Genomic DNA, 22,695 nt, shown 5'->3' with positions numbered 1-22,695 from the left:
AGGCATCATCTATCAATGCTTGCTTGTAATTGGAAATATTTGTGGAATACAAATTTTCGTGAATTTCATAAGTTTAGTTAAACCAAGAATGTAATTTTTATCAAAGTACAAATATTTTGATGGCTTTTATATTGTCTTTAGCAAAATCGTGAACTAAGATCTTCCTGGATCCATAAAAATATGTACTAAAGAAAAAAGAATTCACAGTAATGCATATGAAGTGTAACGGGTAACATTCAATAAGGGGTTCAATTAGGGGGGGGGGGGGGGGATAGTGGAAAGTACAATGCCTATCTCATTTCTCATTAAGAAGCTAAGCTTTATGAATAACTCTTGAAAATTTTAAATCAATGAACGAAAAAAAGGTAGATAATTTGACATTAGTTTATTAACCTGATGGAGATGGGAGGGATTTGAATAAAGACGTTTGTGGTTTACTTAAACATTGTTAAATGAGACATTTACTGTGGATTCATTTATTTTCGTGGGTACCAATTTTCTTGGATTAAGGAAAACTTGCATATTAGTGGATATTTCATTTCGTGGTTTTGCTGATCTGCATACAACAAGTTCAAACCAATAGAAAATTCATCATTCGTTGAACTTTTAATTTCGTGGTTTAACTGTACCCACGAAATCCACCAAAAATAGGTATCCAACGAATAATAATGAATTCACATTATATTAAAATAACAAGATGTGATATGATTGCCAATGAGACTATCCACCATAGTTCAAATGACAAAAAAAAAAGCAAATATAGGTCATCTTATAGCCATGGCATTGTCAGTGTATTTTCGATTAATGAGTTTGACTGTCCCTCGGTATCTTTTGGCCCTCTTTTATAGCCTTCAAAAATTAAAAAAAACATAGTCCTTACCATTTATAGGCATCTATATATAAAAGGCCCTGACATGGAAAAAGAAGGTAATTTTACATACTGAAAATGAAAATATACTACTAACTTGAGAATATGATTTATCATGACAGTTTACATCTATAAATAGGCATATGTGTAGATTGCAGAGAGTAGAATATTAAGTTAAAGTTATTGGAATTTCATTTTATCATTTGCTGATAAATACACTACAGCTCAGGTGGATTTTGCTTTGTCAACCCGTCCACAGTGGGAGTGGGCACTGAGTGGGCAAAATTTCTAGCTTGTCCACTCTGACTACCCAAAGGAGTGGGCATGCATTTTTTTTTTTTGTTAAATCAAAATACTTGCAAGAAAAATCAATTGAAAAAAGCAGATAAGCAATCATAATCAATATTTTTACGAAAAAAGAGATTATAGCTGGAGTGAGCACTGATGGGCTGTCCATGGTGGGCCGGTGGAAAAACTAAAATCCATCCGGGCTGTTGTGTATGTTTCATGAAGCTTTTTTACCCTCAAATCACCAGTTCATGCCTGCAAAATGACAAATTTAATACTTATATCTTCCAAGCTTAAGTTACTAATAAGGCTTTAGAGTCAGGTTGTAAGGAGAACACTGCTTTCAGGTTCTCATGCTTGTGTGCCTATGAAGAAGACTTATAGTAGGTCTGTCTGTCCATTTGTTTATAGAATAATCTCCCTTAAAATCTATGAAAAACACTGAAATCTGTCCTAATTTATCGATTCAAAAGGATTTTTGGGTAGATATAAACATCGTAAGCAGACAAAAGAATCCCAAACTATTCACATCACTCATTTATCATGGCTTTGGTTGATATGCCAGTTGTTGCACCTGCTTTTTATGTTGTAAATAAAGCATGACTGTTTTAGGTGTTCAGTTTGTAGTTGGAAATATTTTGTTGGTTTTATTTGTATTATGTTTTTCGTTTCCTGTGTTTTTGTTTTGGTTGTTCAAATTATTTAAAACATTAGAAATGTCCTCCAATTTGAATTGATATATCAGTCACCTTGTTGAAGACAACCTTCAATAACAAGAAAAAATCCATACAGTATAGTTGGCTATAAAGGCCAGACTTGAAAATAGGAAACATTTAATTGAAAAAACAACAAACGACCTAATTTATAACAAAACAATTGACAAAAAAAAAAAAAAACAACAAAAAATTATAAATACGACAGCAGCTGTACTACATCGCAGGGCTCACACTACTTCAGAATTATAGGGAGAAGTGACTTCTCTTTTTGAAACTGATAGGGAGAAGTGGTGAGATTTGAAAGAGAAGTGCTCATTTGCACGGTGCACTACAATGTTTGGATTTTACTTTAGTATAAACAGTCATTTGTAAATAATGTTCTTTTTATATTGTTCAATTCATATCTGAGTATACAATTAAAGTTACATTTCAAATTAAAAGCTGTTCATCAACTTGGTAAAAATTGAAAATGTCCGATGACGGAAGCGACTGAAAACGAGTATCGTAAACAACAGGGCGACTTGTTTTTCGCTCTTGGGGGTTGGGGAAAGCAAAGTGACGGTTGGGAAAGCGACATCTTCGCCCAAGTCGCCTGGTAGTATGAGCCCTGCATCTATAGGCTCCTGACTTGGGACAGGCAAATACAGAAGGAGGTGGGAATAAACATTTTTGTCAACACATATACATTAAATAAACATATTTTTTAAAGTGACTTAGGATTCATCTATTTTTCATGAATATCGTAGATTGCTGAAAACTTGTACTTTCTTGGAAATTTGATTTCGTGGTTATGCTTATTACTGTTCACAAAGCCTTTTGAAAATATGTTTTTTGTTGAACATTTGAATTCTGGGTTCACCTGTACCTTCGAAACTTACAAAAATTGGTATCCAAGAATAAAAATGGATCCTCAGTATTCAGTTAAAAGAAATATAGATGACAAGAATTAAACGTATTATAAATACATGTAGCACGGTTATGACACAGCCAGCTTAAGCTCACAGCAAATCACTAATTGTACATTTGAAAGAAATAGATTTGGGTTAAAATAATCTGTAATGGAAGTAAGTGTAGACTTGCAAGTGTAGTGGTTTTACTATTATTGTCTACATTGGATTAAAACAGGATAAAATTGAAAATGGAAATGGGGCATGTGTCTAGGAAACAACAACCCGACCATAGAGCAGACAACAGCCAAAGGCCACCAATAGTCCAGTCAAACTAAGATTTAACCTCAAACTAATTGCAACAGAAAATGTTTTAGTTCTAATCTATAGCATTATGCCCTTTATATACACAAAAAAAAGTCCCGTGAAATCTAACTTGAGGAAAACTCAAAATCAGCATTTTCAATTTCCTATGGAAATTAACATTGGAAGGGGAGACAACTCTTGCAAAAATGAGGGTTTTTTAGTCAGTTTTTGGTTGTTTTTCTTAAAATTTATGTAAAGTATGCTACTTTGATGGGGTTATAAGTTTGTATTTGACTAAATCATATAATCTTCTGCTCATGAAATGTTCAAAACTGAAGTGTTATGGGTAGTTTTATTTTTTTCATGCATTTTTCATTGAAGAAATTGCAAATTTGGAGCTTTGTAACCATTTTGAAAAAATAATGTGAAAATTTGGTATTGTTTATATCTGTATATTATATTTTTTCAGCAACTAACTTATCTAAAGAAACTTTAAACCACAAAAAGAAGAATACTTGCTAAATTATTTCTATTAAATTTGAGATTCTTTACCTTGACATGTTGAAAAATTCAATAAATGGTCAACTGATGAATTATGAAATCTAGATTATAGCTTGATAAAATATATTAAAACACCTTTAGAGATGTTTGTTATTCTCTAAAGATTCCTAAAAAATCAATAATCAATACATTCTGATGAATAGAAGCGGTAAAGTTATAATTTTGTATCAATTTTTATTGATATTTCTGCCTTTTTTGCAAGAGTTATCTCCCTTTTCAATGCAAATCTCCATAGGAATTTTAAATGGTGATTTTTTTAGTCTTCCTCAAGTTAGATTTTATGGGAATTTTTCTGTGTATAATTGGGGTATATTGCTAAAGATTAAAACTTAAAAATCTTCTGTTGCAATTACTTTCGGGTTGGGGTCAAATTTATGCTAGATTGACTGGACTACAATGGCTCTTCAAGGCATGGAGAAACTCCGGCAACCGTAGCCTTCCTGTAGCTAGCACCTAAACTAATGGATGCACCCACCAACTAAAATGCAGATTTTGTTAAATATATGTTATACAGGTGCTGGAATTTCTCACTACATTGAAGACCTGTTGGTGACCTTCTGCTATTGTCTATTTTATGGTCGGGTTGTTGTCTCTTTGACACATTCCCCATTTCCATTCTCAATTTTATTAAGAAAGTATCTTCATTTGAGTTCACCAATTGACAAATGGATTATCAACAATATCACTAAACATCTTATTTTCTGAGTTCACAACCACATTACTAAAACTGGTTTTGGCTTCAGTAAGGTATTTCGCAAACATATCACTAAAACTCCTATTGAATTGAATGAGAAGTTTTGCTCTTCAGTGCATCAGTGAGAAGTCTTGTTTTCCAAATATCAATCACATCACTAAAACTTTTATTGTATATATATATTCAGTGAGAAGCTTTATTGACATTATCTGTTGTTTATGTTTCAGGTTTTAAGGTTGTATTCCACAGTATGCCTGCAGCATTTGCTGTTTTGAAGGTTCCACCAGTGTATGCTATGCTGTTCTATTTATCCATGTTTATTTCCGGTGTGATGTTTTTGGTAAGTAAATGATCTTTATATGTTCTGCATGAGATAGTAGATATATATAGAGAAGCCTAATGTTTTTATACGCCCTTTTATGGAATGTATTAAGATATACTGTTGTAAGTCCATTTTCAATCTGTAGGACAATAAATCAAAAGCGCCTTAACCAATATGCATGAAAGTTTGGCGAATTGATCATTTCTATTGATGTAAACACTCTTCAATTATTATAAATTTTAGGCGTAACATTACCAAGTTATTGGGTTTTGATCATTAAAAAAAGAGGTGAAATTCCAGTTTTCAGACAATAGCTAAAAATTCCTTTGAGAAGTTTTAATGAAAAATTGGTGAATTGTTTACCTCCCTTTTAAATTTTTATAAATTTTAGATTTTATGTTTCCAAGTTATGGAGTTTAATTCATGATCATTCTTGTTTCATTTTAGTGTATTGCTGTGATGACCATAGTGGACAATATAGTGGACAGTCTAACGTCGAGATATGCCAGATTTACCGATCGTAGATGTTGTACCACGTTTGTTACGAGTTTTTTGTTAATTTTGCTTCTGATGGGATTAGGTGTTTTACATATGTCAAAGGTAAAAATAATTATTAAACCTATTTTATGCCCCTTTTACTGATAAAGGAGGCATTAGGGTGTCTCTCTCTGCATGTTTGTATGTAGTTTCTGTTCTCTAACTTTAGTTCGCCTCAACCAATTGTTATGAAACTTATTTACAATGCTTATTACCATGAGACACAGATTAAGCTTGAATTTTGACAACCTCACTATCAGGTTTCTTGAGTAAGGCCATGGAAAATTAATTGTTGGTTTCCCCTAACATGGGAAAATTTTAAAGACCCGGCAGGCAGGCTTTTTTTTTTTTTTTTAGTTCCCATGCATAATTTTATATCTAAATGTTTTGTTTTTACAGCAGAACTTTAATCTTGCAAAGTTGCATATTTCTGTCTCTGCCAAAAAAAAAAAAATTCCCCAGAAAAATTATATGACCCGGCGGTAAAACAATGACCCGGTCGGGTTAAGGGAAACCATGAATTATTTTTCCATGGCCTAATGATCCTTAAAAATGGAAAATCGCTGAATTTGCTGAAATTTGCAAAGGGCAACATTTGTGTCTGATGGACACATTCTTCTTTTATTTTGTTGGACTTTAGAAAATGAGCCATTGTAACTCAAGAGAGACATTGATTGTTTTTTTTAATTTTGATTGAAATAATGCAATGAAAAACTCTCTTGTCACTAAAACTGCCTTGGTGATCTCTTGGTAGCACATCATCTTGAATGCTGAAGGGTTTCTGGTTTGAAACCCAGTCTGCTTGTCAAACAAAAGAATTAGTGTATGCTGATTCTCTGTAAATTAAGCATGCAACAATAAGGATCATACTGAGTTACAGCAAAATCCTGATAGGCTCAGGGTCATGTTTTATAGAAAGTGATTTCAACTATTTTGAGGGTGTAAACCATTTGATAGAAAGTGATTTTTTCTAATTTTTTTAGTAGGAAACCATATACAGAAAGTGACAACATCTATTTTAGATTGTCAGCCATTTTTTAGAAATTGATTTAATCTTTTTTGGTTGTAAGCCATTTGTTTTCTATTTTTAGGTTGGAATTTATCTGATAGTTCTGATGGACCAGTCAGTTGTTAGATTGAGATTTATTATTGTAATACTCCTCGCAATTTCCTTAATTCTTGTATATGGTAAGTTTATATATATGACAAATATCAGGGTTTTGAGTGAGGTGAAAGATATACTTGTTGGTTGTGTTGTTCCGATGATCGGAATAAGTTGGAAATCAGTTGGTTGGGACTGGCGATGTCGATAATCGATTGGGATTTTGTTCAATTGAAAAATAATGATAACAAAAGTAATAAAAGCGTTCTACACGAATTAACAGACATTGGCTTAATAGTTAATACCCATGTATACTGTGAAATGCAAATGCAGTGTTTTATTTTTTTTTGGTAATTTTAAATTTCTAAAAGTTAAAAAAACTTTATATATCTTTTCCTAATTTGAAGCATTCAAATGTTCATACAGCTATGTTATTGAATTTTTTTTTGTGAGTTTCACCATTGAAATTTAGAAATGTTAGTGTCACTGTTGGTAATTATGAGATAAAATATGTTCAATATGAATCTCGATTCTTATTAATTCATTGTTTTAACTGCTAAATAGATAATTATCAAAGGTACCAGAATTATAATTAAGTAGTAAGTACGCCAGAATATGAAATGGAAACAAAAGATCAAATATGAATATATAAACTCTGCAATGATATGGATATACACATTAGACAAGTACAATGAGACTAAATGCATGATTTCTTTTAAAAAAAGAGGGCAAGGTGTAATGATCCGATTATAACCGATAGTCGGTTGGTTGCTTTCAACCGATTGTAATAGATAATCGGTTGGTAATTTCAACCGATTATCCAACACTACTTGTTGGACATAAATTGACAACACCATGCATATGTCTAAAAAAAAGAAAAAAGACCAACTGACAAACAAAACTTAGAAAAAAGTAGAAAACTAAAGTCTCCTTGTTTTGATTGTGAAAATTTTCAGACACTGATAATAAGCAATAAAAGACTAAATGGCAGGGGGACCCTTCCAGACAGTATTTAAGGTGGTACCAAACACTTTCACTAAAATTAATTTGGCTTGTTCAATTTTTCATAATTTTTTTACAATGCATTTACTTTGACCCTTTAACAAAAATATAAAAATTTCAAAAATTTTGAACCAACGGTTTAGTCAGAAAAATTACACTGGTTATATAGCAGTTTGACAAACAGCAATTTTGATCATTGAGAAGCTTACTATTCCCTTTACATTACAACGTAATTAAAACGTTAAGCTGACTTTACAGAGTTATCTCCCTGTAGTGTAAGGTACCACCCTAATTTTTTTAAATGAAGATATTTTCTTTTAATACAAGATTGCAAGTAAAGTATTTATCAAATGATTGTGTCATTAAATTTCATTTGACCTTTCAAATTAACAAAATATATTACTGTAAAACAACTTATTATGGAAAAAAGTCATGTAGGTAAGTGAAATTTGGTTTATACTTTTTTTTTACTTAAGTAGAAATAACATTATTCTCACCTGTCCACCTAGTGAAGATTTTTACAGACCATGCAAGACCCCCATGGGTAGGTTTTAAATCACACCTAGAAGTAGCTAATATCTTATATAATGAATTATCTAGAAAGTGATTTAAGGAATGACTGTAATATTTTTTCTGTCTATAAAAAAATAACATAAAAAATTTGGTGCACACTGAATAACGCTTGTAGCGGGTTATTTAACAGTGTGCACCACATATTTCTGTTATTTCGACAGAAAAGATATTACAGTCATTTCTAATAATTCCATTCTAAATTTCATTTTTAACCTTAGAAAACCATGAAAAAAGGTTGATGACGTCACGGTCACATGATTAAATTATGGATATGGGCTGATAACAAAAAAAACGTCAGCCAATCAGAAGACGCGTTACATCCAAAATTAAATTATTTAATTATGTCTTTACAGTGAAGCAGACCTTTTCCATTGGAGAGAGAGTAATCATCAGTATCTGGTGTGGACTGGCGTCAATTTCTGCAGCTGTAAGTGTAATACAGGCCTTGAAGGCATAAAACTTTGCTCAGTGCTCTGAGCACAAAAATCATGGTCGAAACATGAAATCCAGCAATTTGATTGGTTGATTTTCGAGTCTGAGTACAAAAATCATGCTTGAAAGTTTTATGACCGTGAGCCCAGACCTTAGGGATGTTTGCTGCTCAGTTTCATAATAAAAACTTTCCATAAAACTAGTATATATTGATAGGGGATTAATTGAAGAATCCAGAAAGCAAAAAAAAATTAGGGGTCCATGTGCTTGTTTTTGAGATATTAGCCATTGCAATTTTAGTGGGTAAATGTTCTCTCTTGACTTTTCATAGCTTTTTCATTGACCAGTCAAAATTCTCAAAAACTATCAAAAAATAAATAAAAATTAATAAAACTTTTACAAATTGCTTATAATTATACATGCAAAAGATTTATAAAAAGAAATATGGGGGTTCATGGGCAAACATTTTTAAGGCATTAAAATGGATAAAACCAGAGGATTTTAGAAAATCTGACAAAAACTCCAAAACATGACAAGCAAACATCCTTACGGTGGTGCATAACACTACAGGGAGATAACTCTGTATAGTTCAGCTGAATGCTTAAATCACATACTTTTTGTTAAAATTATTAATATTGAGCTTCTCAATGATCAAAATTATATATCCAATGAAATTTTTCTGACAAAGTGTGTGGTTCAAGATTTTGAAAATTTTATATTTTTGTTAAAGGGAAAGGCAAATATTAAAAGAACAGATTTGTCCAGCATTAAAAGTATTTCAATACCAGCAAGAAATATTTCAAAATCCTTAAGTTCAAATAGCACTTTTAAATTGTTAATAAGATAAAAGCATTTGATATTGTAAAGTCATTGTTTTTGAGATCTTACAAAACATCCTTAGTTGGCTTTTTTAATTTCCATAAAATATTGACAAAATATTGTCGTCTATTATGATAGATATATATCATCACTTTTCTTTTTTAGGGCCTGTGGATTTATAATTTCACACTAACCATCAACAATAAAGTCAGCTACAACAATTATTATCTAACAGACGTGTGGGTACTAATCAGTTGGATAATCTCAGCTATTCCTTATATAGCCATCCCTGCAGCTGTGTTACATAGCTGTATGTCGTATGATGGCTCTTGTGATGAGGTATGTATTATCTCCCTTTGATAAGTTCTGTGATTATCTCCCTTTGTATCTAACAGATGTATGGGTACTTATCAGTTGGATAATCTCAGCTATTCCTTATATAGCCATCCCTGCAGCTGTGTTACATAGCTGTATGTCTTATGATGGCTCTTGTGATGAGGTATGTATTATCTCCCTTTGATAAGTTCTGTGATTATCTCCCTTTGTATCTAACAGAAGTGTGGGTACTAATCAGTTGGATAATCTCAGCTATTCCTTATATAGCCATCCCTGCAGCTGTGTTACATAGCTGTATGTCTTATGATGGCTCTTGTGATGAGGTATGTATTATCTCCCTTTGATAAGTTCTGTGATTATCTCCCTTTGTATCTAACAGAAGTGTGGGTACTGATCAGTTGGATAATCTCAGCTATTCCTTATATAGCCATCCCTGCAGCTGTGTTACATAGCTGTATGTCGTATGATGGCTCTTGTGATGAGGTATGTATTATCTCCCTTTGATAAGTTTTGTGATTATCTCCCTTTGTATCTAACAGAAGTGTGGGTACTGATCAGTTGGATAATATCAGCTATTCCTTATATAGCCATCCCTGCAGCTGTGTTACATAGCTGTATGTCGTATGATGGCTCTTGTGATGAGGTATGTATTATCTCCCTTTGATAAGTTTTGTGATTATCTCCCTTTGTATCTAACAGATGTATGGGTACTTATCAGTTGGATAATCTCAGCTATTCCTTATATAGCCATCCCTGCAGCTGTGTTACATAGCTGTATGTCTTATGATGGCTCTTGTGATGAGGTATGTATTATCTCCCTTTGATAAGTTCTGTGATTATCTCCCTTTGTATCTAACAGAAGTGTGGGTACTAATCAGTTGGATAATCTCAGCTATTCCTTATATAGCCATCCCTGCAGCTGTGTTACATAGCTGTATGTCTTATGATGGCTCTTGTGATGAGGTATGTATTATCTCCCTTTGATAAGTTCTGTGATTATCTCCCTTTGTATCTAACAGAAGTGTGGGTACTGATCAGTTGGATAATCTCAGCTATTCCTTATATAGCCATCCCTGCAGCTGTGTTACATAGCTGTATGTCGTATGATGGCTCTTGTGATAAGGTATGTATTATCTCCCTTTGATAAGTTTTGTGATTATCTCCCTCTGATCTAACAGAAGTGTGGGTACTGATCAGTTGGATAATATCAGCTATTCCTTATATAGCCATCCCTGCAGCTGTGTTACATAGCTGTATGTCGTATGATGGCTCTTGTGATGAGGTATGTATTATCCAGGGCTCGACATTACCGTTTGTCCGATTGTCCGGGACAAGTGGAAATAGGTGTCGGGCAAGTAGATTCATCATACTACTTGTCCGATGGGACAAGTGAAAAAATCGATGTCAGATATTAATAGATCAAATTCAAGACTTGTACATTCCTAAAAATATGAATGATTGTTTTATTGATCATACAAAATGAAATAAAAATTCATTGATTGAACCAGAGACCTATAAACTTGTATAGTATGTCTCTGATTGAACGTATTTGAACATGCTGGCAGCCATTGACCATTGGGGAAAATAAGTAAGGGGAAGGAAACCAATGTAAATGTTTCTTCTTAGTATAAGCCTCTTGAATTAGGAGCACCTCCATATGCATGATATGGAGTTATACCTTAACTTTAAAATTTTAAATTAAAGTTTGTATCATTTGATTTTGCTTTTAGGCATTACATTAAATTAAAAAAGGTTTTATTCAATAAGATCTATGTAGTAACTTTGGATTACATATATAAACGAAACACATTTAAAGTACTGATAATCTATTGAAATAATACATGTTGATAGTTGTACAGTTAGAATGCAGAATGAATCAAAACCGTGAGAAAGCTTCCTATTAACTCTTTAACTTTAACCAGATGTATATAGAAAATATCTAACACCGATAACATGGATAATGTAAACATTGACCGGAGAACTGAGAATTAATATGTCTGTGATCTGTCATAGATAATTACGTTAACAGATTAGAGATGATGACTTTACTACACACTATATGTTAAAATAATAAGTTAAGATGTAAAAATTAAATAAAATCTAAAAAGGCAGATTTTTTACTACAATGATCTTAAATGTTTTATGTACCTCATGATCATGATGATCATATATCAATGTATGTAAAAATCAAGATAAATTGTAAAATCTTGTTTGGCACCATCAATAAATTAAAAAGGTTTATTTGTAACAGTAAACAAGGTGCCAGGTGTATTTGGTTTAAACCATACCACTACTTCAGAATGAATATAGGTCCGTGAATAGGAGAACCTAGTGGTATGGGAAGAGATATGATTTAATGATCGACACATGATAGTGACAATGAGTCAGAGAACTCAGTCTTGCAAATAAGCCTTCAGTCTGAAATAATAAAATGAATTTTGATGTGGTATTCATATAACATAACAGATTGCTCCCTTTATTGATCTTTATTAGGTACAATCAAAGGGCAAGTGTTATTATTGCATATAACATGATGTATATATCAATATGGAGGATTTTCAATTATAAATTCGGACAAGTGAGTTAAGAGTTCGGACAAGTTGATTTTCTCGCAACTTGTCCAAAGGGACAAGTGAGAAAAAATTATAATGTAGAGGCCTGTTATCTCCCTTTGATAAGTTTTGTGATTATCTCCCTTTGTATCTAACAGAAGTATGGGTACTGATCAGTTGGATAATATCAGCTATTCCTTATATAGCCATCCCTGCAGCTGTGTTACATAGCTGTATGTCGTATGATGGCTCTTGTGATGAGGTATGTATTATCTCCCTTTGATAAGTTTTGTGATTATCTCCCTTTGTATCTAACAGAAGTGTGGGTACTAATCAGTTGGATAATCTCAGCTATTCCTTATATAGCCATCCCTGCAGCTGTGTTACATGACTTTATGTTGTATGATGGCTCTTGTGATGAGGTATGTATTATCTCCCTTTGATAAGTTCTGTGATTATCTCCCTTTGTATCTAACAGAAGTGTGGGTACTTATCAGTTGGATAATCTCAGCTATTCCTTATATAGCCATCCCTGCAGCTGTGTTACATAGCTGTATGTCGTATGGTGGCTCTTGTGATGAGGTATGTATTATCTCCCTTTGATAAGTTCTGTGATTATCTCCCTTTGTATCTAACAGATGTATGGGTACTTATCAGTTGGATAATCTCAGCTATTCCTTATATAGCCATCCCTGCAGCTGTGTTACATAGCTGTATGTCGTATGATGGCTCTTGTGATGAGGTATGTATTATCTCCCTTTGATAAGTTCTGTGATTATCTCCCTTTGTATCTAACAGATCTATGGGTACTTATCAGTTGGATAATCTCAGCTATTCCTTATATAGCCATCCCTGCAGCTGTGTTACATAGCTGTATGTCGTATGATGGCTCTTGTGATGAGGTATGTATTATCTCCCTTTGATAAGTTCTGTGATTATCTCCCTTTGTATCTAACAGACGTGTGGGTACTTATCAGTTGAATAATCTCAGCTATTCCTTATATAGCCATCCCAGCAGCTGTGTTACATAAATGAATGTCTTATGATGGGGCCCAAGACCACAATTAATGACCCCGCTTTTCGTTGTTCACGAATATAGTTCCCCTTAATTATAGTGTATTTTTTCTTTATTTTTTTTCTTTGCCTTTTTCATTCATTTGTTAGTTTTTATGGGGTGGAAATGAAAGAAGAGAGGTGAAATAACTTTTTGTTGAAGGTATTTTAACTGATTTTAATATGGAAAGAGTGATTAGGTCAAGTGCAAAAAGGTAATATTTTCAGTTTTCGGAACATCTCTTGACTTGTCCATAGGGGTATGGATGTGTATTGGCTAAATTTGTAAGTTACATCAGAGCAATCTTTCTGAATTTTGGATATGTTTTTGGACTAGTACTATACATTACACACACAAAAAATTTGACAAAAAGATTAGGTCCAATTTTGTTAATGAGACAAAAAGTTATAAAGAACTAATAGAGGAATTAATTGTGGTCTGTGGCCTAAGAGGTGCATTTCAGGAAATTTTGAATTTATACTTTGACAACTTCTCTGAATGATCTATTGGTATTGATTTGTCAAACTATATGAGAAGAAATGATTTCCACTTTTATTTGATAGAAATTTGTAAACAAAAGTCACTTTTCAGCTAATATGCCCAAAAAGTAGCTTTTTCACTTTTTTCATCATTTTTGCAAAATCAGCATCCTTATTTTTTCTCTGACAATTTTTTTCTGATATCTATTTGTGTTTGTGGTATTTATTTCATGTGTTTTACTCATTTGTGAACTCTGAACACAAGGAAAAGTGGATGAAAGCATAAAAAGAGTATAAAATGTGCTGTTTTAATAGCCTAGGTCTAGCGGTCCGTACGAAGCAAGTGAAATATGAAGTTCTATGCACTTTAAAATTGTATTTCTTTAAACAGATTGCACTGAATCTATATGGAAAGCACTTATTACAGGTTGTTTAAACTTGTCTGTTTCACAGAATACCTTTATTTTCTTCTGCTGAATGGCTGGTGGTTAAAATATTGGCATTTTAAGACTGAAATTCCATGCAGGTTTTAAACAGTAAATTGAAAAAACTTTGCATTAGACCATAATTTCTACATATACAATTAAAAGCAACAGTCTTGTTACATCCAGGCTTCAAACTTGATCATATCTCAGCAAGGATTTTGGCAAAAAGAAGCATATTTCCATCTCCAATATCATTTATATGCAATTAAATATGGAAATATAGGGAACGGCCTAAATTGACAACTTGTTATTTTAAGCTTGACATTGCTTAATACCATGTAAAACTCATGTGTTATGCTTTTTGAAACTTATATTTACATGAAAAGAACATTTATGATAATGTTAAATGTTTTGTTTTAATTTAACAACTTCAGAAAATTGTTGTAAGTGGAAAATATTGCATTTCATATAAGGCCTCGCTTCATTTGAAAACCTCTATTTTTCGGCATAGGCACATATAAAATTACTTTTTGTCAAATTTTTATAAGTCTCATACATTAAGTATGCTATCATTTACTTTGAATATATAATATCTTATACATTGAGACATAAAAAAGTGCAATTTGGTGTTTTGGGGAAATTTTTGAAGCCAAAATTTGAAAGTTGATTTTTTTCTATTTCAACGTCTCAATTCAGCAACCAAAGTTGAGATATAAAAAATGCCACATTTTCTATAATATGTATCGTATGGCTTTTAAACTTTGTAAACTGACTTATAATACACTAAGCTTAAATCATGCCAAGTTTTATTGGAATTGGTCAAGTTTTTGGCCCCTAATAGGCCCAAGACCACGATTAATGACCCCGCTTTTCGTTGTTCACGAATATAGTTCCCCTTAATTATAGTGTATTTTTTCTTTATTTTTTTCTTTGCCTTTTTCATTCATTTGTTAGTTTTTATGGGGTGGAAATGAAAGAAGAGAGGTGAAATAACTTTTTGTTGAAGGTATTTTAACTGATTTTAATATGGAAAGAGTGATTAGGTCAAGTGCAAAAAGGTAATATTTTCAGTTTTCGGAACATCTCTTGACTTGTCCATAGGGGTATGGATGTGTATTGGCTAAATTTGTAAGTTACATCAGAGCAATCTTTCTGAATTTTGGATATGTTTTTGGACTAGTACTATACATTACACACACAAAAAATTTGACAAAAAGATTAGGTCCAATTTTTTTAATGAGACAAAAGGTTATAAAGAACTAATAGAGGAATTAATTGTGGTCTGTGGCCATGGCTCTTGTGATGAGGTATGTATTATCTCCCTTTGATAAGTTCTGTGATTATCTCCCTTTGAATCTAACAGAAATGTGGGTACTGATCAGTTGGATAATCTCAGCTATTCCTTATATAGCCATCCCTGCAGCTGTGTTACATAGCTGTATGTCGTATAATGGCTCTTGTGATGAGGTATGTATTATCTCTCTTTGATAAGGTGTGAATTATCTCCCTTTGGTGAGTTGTATATTATCTCCCTTTGATGAAGTTTTCAGTATCTCCCTTTTATAAGTTTTGATGGATGGGGATATTCCTATAGATCTCAGCTATTCCTTATATAGCCATCCCAGCAGCTGTACTTCATAGTTGTATGTCGTATGATGGCTCTTGTGATGAGGTATGCATTCTTTTTATGCCCCACCTACGATATTAGAGGGGCATTATGTTTTCTGGTCTGTGCATCTGTTTGTCTGTTCGTCCGTCCGTTCGTGCGTCCGTTTGTCCGTCTGTCCCGCCTCAGGTTAAAGTTTTTGGTCAAGGTAGTTTTTGATGAAGTTGAAGTCCAATCGACTTCAAACTTAGTACACATGTTGCCTATGATATGATCTTTCTTATTTTAATGCCAAATTAGAGATTTTACCCCAATTTCACGGTCCACTGAACATAGAAAATGATAATGCGAGTGGGGCATTCATGTACTGAGGACACATTCTTGTTATTTCATAATTTTTGTTGGGAGAGGATATTCTTATTGAACTATACACTATTGGTAAAACCAAACTCCGAGGGAATTAAAAAAACCGAAAAGTCTCTTATCTGATGACAAAGTCAAAAGCTCTAACACATCAAGCAAATACATAGATCTGCAAAAATGGCCATTCTGAAAAATATGAATGAGCAACATTTACTAAGTATATGATAATTGCAAAATAGCAAAAAACAAACTCCTGGTGAAAATATATAGAGAACATCACATCTTTTTCAGCCTGAGGCACCAACACAATTACAAGAGAGCTGCTCAAAGGATTATATTGATTGAGGGTTAATACAATGTGTGATAATGAAAAGTCTATATCATATACACATTATAATATACCTCAAGATAATATTTGTTACATGACGTGACTTAATACAGATAAGGGATTTGATAATGTTTTGCAACCATGACTGATATTGAGATCACATGACTTCATACAAAATAGAGGTGTGGTAAAACTGTTGCAACCAAAACTAATTTTGATATCATCATGAAGGGCTAATAAAGCACAATTGTCATTGATCATATTAAATATACAATTTAGTAGTGTTTACTACTTAGCATATATAATTATGGAGAAATTACATACAAAACACACTCTTCTACCATATGATTGCAAAAATAAAATTGCAGAATATGAAATATATTTTGATATTATTTTTATTACAGAAAGTACATTACCTGATGTGTGGTTCCGACGAAGATGAACGACAGCAGGACTATGATGGGTACTACCCTGCCCCGGAGCCAACAGCCCCACCCTACACATACATGGATAACAATGAATACCTCTACCCCATGAACAATCTGTCTAAAAACAACTATGATGCAGAAATGGAACCTCTCAATACAAACCTTAGACATACTAATATGTAAATCTATATGTACTGAAGAATTTGAATTGATTTGAACAAAGTTTTGGTAAAGATTTAAGATATAAAAACAATGCAAAAATACTATTTTTAGGAAAACAAATTGATATCTAGCAAATCAATTTTAGTGTCAAGAGATTTTATTTAAATGTTGTAAAGAAAATCGAAAAGGATTTGTTTAAAATGAATTAAATTATTCTCAAATTCATTAAATATAGAATTTTCATTATTTAGATAAATAATGCAAAGTTTGTTAGGGTATACCGTTTTATGTACGATATATATGTTAAACATTGTCTAGATATGAGCTGCGTCAGATAGAAATCGACCTTATGCAAATCAACATTAATACATCTATTAACCTATTTCGGTTTTGAAAAAACACTCAACAGAAAGCCTTGCATAGATGCCAACCATTACGTGTTTTCCCTAGTTTTTCAGATTTTGCGATAAAAACTACGCTATTACGGTCAAAGTAGAAAAGTTACGGATTTCCATTCATCACCGTTCAATTTTGTAAAACGCGGATTTTTATCATTACTTTTCCGTCCTGGTCCGGTATTTAGAAAACGCCAATGTAATGCTTCTGGTTTCTTGGGAGTTATCAACCTATTGTTTGGAACTAACTGACTTCCGAAGAGGCAAACTTGCATTTTATGCAGTAGCTTTCCCCCTTTCTCTACTTCTTGACAAAACGAAAATGTACGAGTCGAGAACATCTCATTCTGAACAATTAATGAATTGAATGCATACTACAGACAACATGTTGAACGACAAATTTTAGTGCACATCATTTTGCAACCACACGTCAGTAATTTTTATTGGTAAATGCAAGTTTATGAATGATTACTGAAAACTTTTCAAAAATACGGAAATTTTGATAGTTTGTTACTGATTGTGTCAAAAGGGGTTGGCATCTATGAGCCTTGGACTGTTTGCAAGCTAAATTGGTATTCGAATGCCTCAAAACGGACCAAACTTCATCTTTTATTTGATTGTATTTCGTAAATGAATGTTTCTAAGTCAATCAGAGTCGGATACATGTACATATTTATGTACACTTGCATTTGGTCGATTTCTATCCGACGCAGCTCATATGTTATTGAACATCTTTGCATAATACGAAACACTGAAATTGTCTGACTTCTCAAGATTTATTATATTTATGTTCTAATATAAGTATATATTCATCACCATGCTAAACTATCAAAAACATTTATGGCAGCATTCTATGATACTCCATTCCTGCACTTTTAACCGCTTAAAATAATTTGCATAACATATAAATGGCTGCATATATTGTTTATTAATTATGCTTAAAAAATCCTAACAATGATTTCAAAAAATGAAGTTTTTATCAGTTAAAGATATTCATTTATCATATTTTTCATGAATACCAACTTTTTCTGTATTAAGAAAAAAATATTTCATTGATATTTGATTTCCTGCTTTTTTTTAAGCCTCAATCATGTCCATAGTGACTTCAAAATAATAGGACTTCATTTGTCTATACCAACAAAATCAACTATCCCACAAATAATAAAGTATCAACAGAAGATCATACTATTATTGGGTCAAAAGTGAATTATGGTTTATCACTGAAATTGTGAAACAAACTTCACTCATCATGTCTGCTAAGGTTAGCTTGTGTGATTGCTGCCATGTTGCATGTATGAACATTTTCCAAAGGTAAGGGTAGCTTGTTTAAACAATTGTATAATGCTAATTGTTTCATAATTCCTGGTAACTAAAACAAACCATGGATTATATTTTGATCCGGTGTAGATTTCCTCCAAAAATGTATTTCTTCAAAAAAAATTCCTTGGTGGTTTTCCGGAAGTCATCATGCAAGCGCATACAAAACTTTTCTTTATAAAACATTGAAAATCATAGTTTATACCTTTATCCACAAACAATTGTACCCAACAAATAATGTTAAACCCACATTTGAAAAAGTTGCATACTCGCTGTTGCTACAAATAACTGTTCTAAAGTTATGCCCCTTGAGTTATCTCAAAAGTGGACAAAACAATGTTTGCAAATAATGTCTTTTTCTAAAAAGGACCTTTAAACTTCCCGCATTACTTCAGTGAAATACTGGTCCAGGATTAGTTTTTTGCTGTAGCTATATGTATACTGAACTTGAGACAATTTCAGTGTCTGATATAATCTTTGCAGTATACAAAGTGGGGGAGGACCCTTTCTGGATGTCGGGATTGGGTATTTTTAAGCTCAAGATTTCAGGATTGATCCTTTCAATATCCAGAAATTCTTTTTTCAAATTTCGGGATGTCAGGATTTAAATTTTGATAAATTCTGTACCTCAAGATTTCATGTTTTTTAGCCTGGGATTTTGGGATTAGGACCCCTCCCCCTCTACAAAGATTATACATCAAAACGTTGATACTCGACTAAGTTTTGTGATTTCCAGCTCCTTCTGAAGCAGACTTCTGCCCTCCCTTGAAATATTTTTTAAATGGTCATTTCATGGTTTTGCCTCTGGCGTACTTAATTATAATCCTGCTACATGTACCTTTGATAACTATTTGCCTCATCTTTGGAGATGGTACCGTATAGCGGGTTATTTTCACGGGTGTAAAATTTCGCGATTTTCATTGAATAAGGTATACGAAAAAATTTGGCGGTTATTTTTTTGGCGGATTCAACATTTTTAACATTACCTTTGCATGAACACTTTTAAATTGGCGGAATTTATTTTGGCGATTTTGTTCTATCCGCGAAAATAAGCGAAAATTTACACCCCGCGAAAATAACCCGCTATACGGTAAAAATAATTTTACCATGAGCTTGAAATGTTAAAGGTTGTACTTTTTTTTTATCATTCTCTCATTGTGTTGTTAGAGAAAGATCTGTTGTATATAGATAAAGGAGAAGAATGTTTGTACCACAAACAGCACAAAGAACATTAACATTATTCTAGTCAGCTTTTGTTAGCTATGATTTAATGATTACCCCGGTAATGTTAAAATATATTATAAATATTTACAATTTTAGCTTACAGATAAATAACATTTTTGAAATTCACTAGACATTTTTTGTTGAAATGAGATTAGTTTAAAAACCATGTTTACCTTGGGGTTGTTTCAGAAAATACAATTCCTTCTAGGAAAGGCACCTTTTTTTTTCACCCATGGAAATAAAAATAAATAAGAACAACACTCCCTTTGTATTTTGGTACATGTATTTCGAATTAAACCACCCACATAAAATTTAGAAACATTGCCTCTCCTCGAGGGGGGATATAGTATTTTCTGGAATGGCGCTTACAACTTATAGTTCAAGAAATCTTTTCAAAAATAATCTTATCATATAAAGTGATTCTGAGTTGTACTGAAATGTTCATGTATTTTTTTCTCAAAAGATTTGTTATGGAATTTGCAGCTGATACATGTATTTATATTTAAAAAATAGTTCTACTGTAAGATTGCAAAACGAATTTGACACAGAAATTAAATTTAAGATGCCCACCTATATCTTAACAGTTTTATAAAACATGTCGGTTTTACATATTTAATTGTGTATTTGTAGTTTAAAGAATATATATGTATTGTCATTTCATCATTTTATTATTATAAATTATCATTGTTTTTATCTGTAACATATGTACAATATCATATAATCATTAAAGATGCAAAAAGTATATACAGTAAAACCTGACTAAACCGAACCCTTTCGGGACATGAGATGTTGTTCGGTTTTGGCAGGTATTTGGTTTCATCAGGTTCACAATGCATAAAATTTGAAATGATTGGTCTTCAGAACAAGTTTGGATTAGACAGGTTTCCAGTTTATTCAGGGTTCGGTTTAATCAGGTTTCACTGTACTCATGAATTCATTTAACTTATCTGAACTGTACTTGTATAGTTCATTAAAAATGTGCTTTAGACCTGCAGCTGTGCAAAAAATTGAAAATGTTTACATAATTTTAAACCAGTCTGACAGAAATCTATACTTTAATAATACAAAATAGTAAATGTTTGTGAGGTTTTTTTTTTGGTTAATTTAAGATAAAGTTTCTAAAATATTCATTTTTCTGATTTTGTTCTGGAAGGAAGTTGGCTGCTTTTTTTCTAAATAAAAAGCTTTTTCAAAGAGTTATAAAATGGAAGTATATAAATAATGGAACTAAACAAAAAAAGGTATGTGTCCTAATTTTTAGATATAAGCCATGATTTTTTTTTAAATGAATGAGTGAAGTGAAGTCCCTTAAGTATACTTTAATAATTAGTTTTAAGCTACACAAATCTCCCCTTACAACAGATTAATTTAATTACTAGGCACATTTTATTAATTTGACATTTTATAAAGAAACAAAAAATGTTTGCATCGATAGATTGTTTTCATTATAAGGCACATTTCCTGCAGACAGCTGCAGTTTTTCATAAAAAAAGGTTTTTATTCATCATACTGTTATGTACATATTTTATCATGATGCAAATGGGATTTCATTTACCTAACCGATTGATATTTTAATATTTTATGATAGTTGTCTATTGTCTAATTTTTAACATCATTGGTAAAATAAAATCTATTATTATCAAAACTGTAGTGCAGACCTTTCTGTTGTTCTGACCAAGGGTCTGGAATAAATTAACGGTACCAATTTTCTTGCACCAGATGCGCATTTCGGCAAAACTTGTCTCTTCAGTGATGGTCGTGGCCAAAATATTTAAAATTCAAAGCTTATATAAAAGATGAAGAGCTATAAACCAAAAGGTCCAAAAAGAAATGGTCATATTTCTAAACATGACTTATTATTAATGGATTATGACTAATGGGTATTTGTTTTAGGTCAACATTGCCTTCTTAATTACCGTTTCAATGTCCAAAAGTGACGAATAATCCAGGTGTTTTTATCAGCCCTGTAGTCAGCATTTCGGTGTTGACATGAATATCAATTATATGGTCATATTATAAATTTTCTGTTTATAAAGATTTGAATTTTTCAAAAAACTAAGGATTTTCTTACCCAAGGAGCAGATTACCTTAGCCGTATTTGGCACAACATTATGGAATTTTGGGTCCTCAATGCTCTTCAACTTAGTATTTGTTTGGCTTTTTAACTATTTTGATCTGAGCGTCACTGATGAGTCTTATGTAGACGAAACCTGTCTATAATAAAATTATAATCCTGGTACTTTTGATAACTATTTTAAATACATGAAATTAATGAAAATGTATTTTTGGACTCCACTCTTTACCTGGGACAGAAGTGAAACAACACAAAGTAAAATGATGTAAACAAATTGATTGAAATAGGGTTTACTCATCATGTCCACTCAAAACATAAACAATAACAAAAATTTAAAAGGTAAACAACATATCAATCTCTGAGTACACACTACATTTGTCATTTAGGTGCATTTAATAGCTGATTATGCAGTATGGGCTTTGCTCATTGTTGAAGGCCTTACAATGACCTATAGTTGTTAAATTTCCGTGTCATTTGGTTTCTTATGGAGAGTTGTCTAATTGGCAATCATACCACGTCTTCTTTTTTACTGTTTAAAGAGTGAAACAACCCTAAAAAAATATGTACCCGAGTCAAAACTGGTATGCAATAAAGAACACAAGCGATTGCCCAACTCTAGACCACCTAACCTGGGACAGTGTTACGCAACATATAAAGAACAAACTGTAAAATGTGATTGAAAATGGCTGATCCTTCAGATTGACACAACATACAAAAAAGCATGCTAGAATAAAGATTATCAAACATTAGTGCAAATATAAAAAAGAAGACGTAGTATGACTGCCAATAAGACAACTGTCCACAAGAGACCAAAATGACACAGACATTAACAACTGTAAATCACC

The 22,695-nt window shown here is 32.3% G+C and overlaps 1 protein-coding gene across 3 annotated transcripts in view; it reads left to right on the top strand.

The window, feature by feature from the left end:
* Positions 1 to 21,421, top strand: part of LOC134718988 (sodium- and chloride-dependent GABA transporter 2-like) — a 62,627-nt gene extending 41,206 nt beyond the window's left edge. For all 3 annotated transcript variants that reach the window (XM_063581878.1, XM_063581879.1, XM_063581877.1), the window contains 6 exons: positions 4,548 to 4,660; positions 5,090 to 5,242; positions 6,271 to 6,367; positions 8,210 to 8,283; positions 9,273 to 9,446; positions 16,655 to 21,421. In XM_063581878.1, the coding sequence (XP_063437948.1) occupies positions 4,548 to 4,660; positions 5,090 to 5,242; positions 6,271 to 6,367; positions 8,210 to 8,283; positions 9,273 to 9,446; positions 16,655 to 16,861 (818 nt within the window). In that variant the 3' untranslated portion in view covers positions 16,862 to 21,421. The remainder of the gene's footprint in view (positions 1 to 4,547; positions 4,661 to 5,089; positions 5,243 to 6,270; positions 6,368 to 8,209; positions 8,284 to 9,272; positions 9,447 to 16,654) is intronic.
* The last annotated feature ends 1,274 nt before the right edge of the window (positions 21,422 to 22,695 follow it).

This window comes from Mytilus trossulus, chromosome 5 (assembly GCF_036588685.1).
Source record: "Mytilus trossulus isolate FHL-02 chromosome 5, PNRI_Mtr1.1.1.hap1, whole genome shotgun sequence".
Classification (NCBI taxonomy): domain Eukaryota; kingdom Metazoa; phylum Mollusca; class Bivalvia; order Mytilida; family Mytilidae; genus Mytilus; species Mytilus trossulus.
The sequence above is the reverse complement of the archived record's forward strand: the minus strand, read 5'-3'. Positions and strand labels throughout refer to the sequence as shown.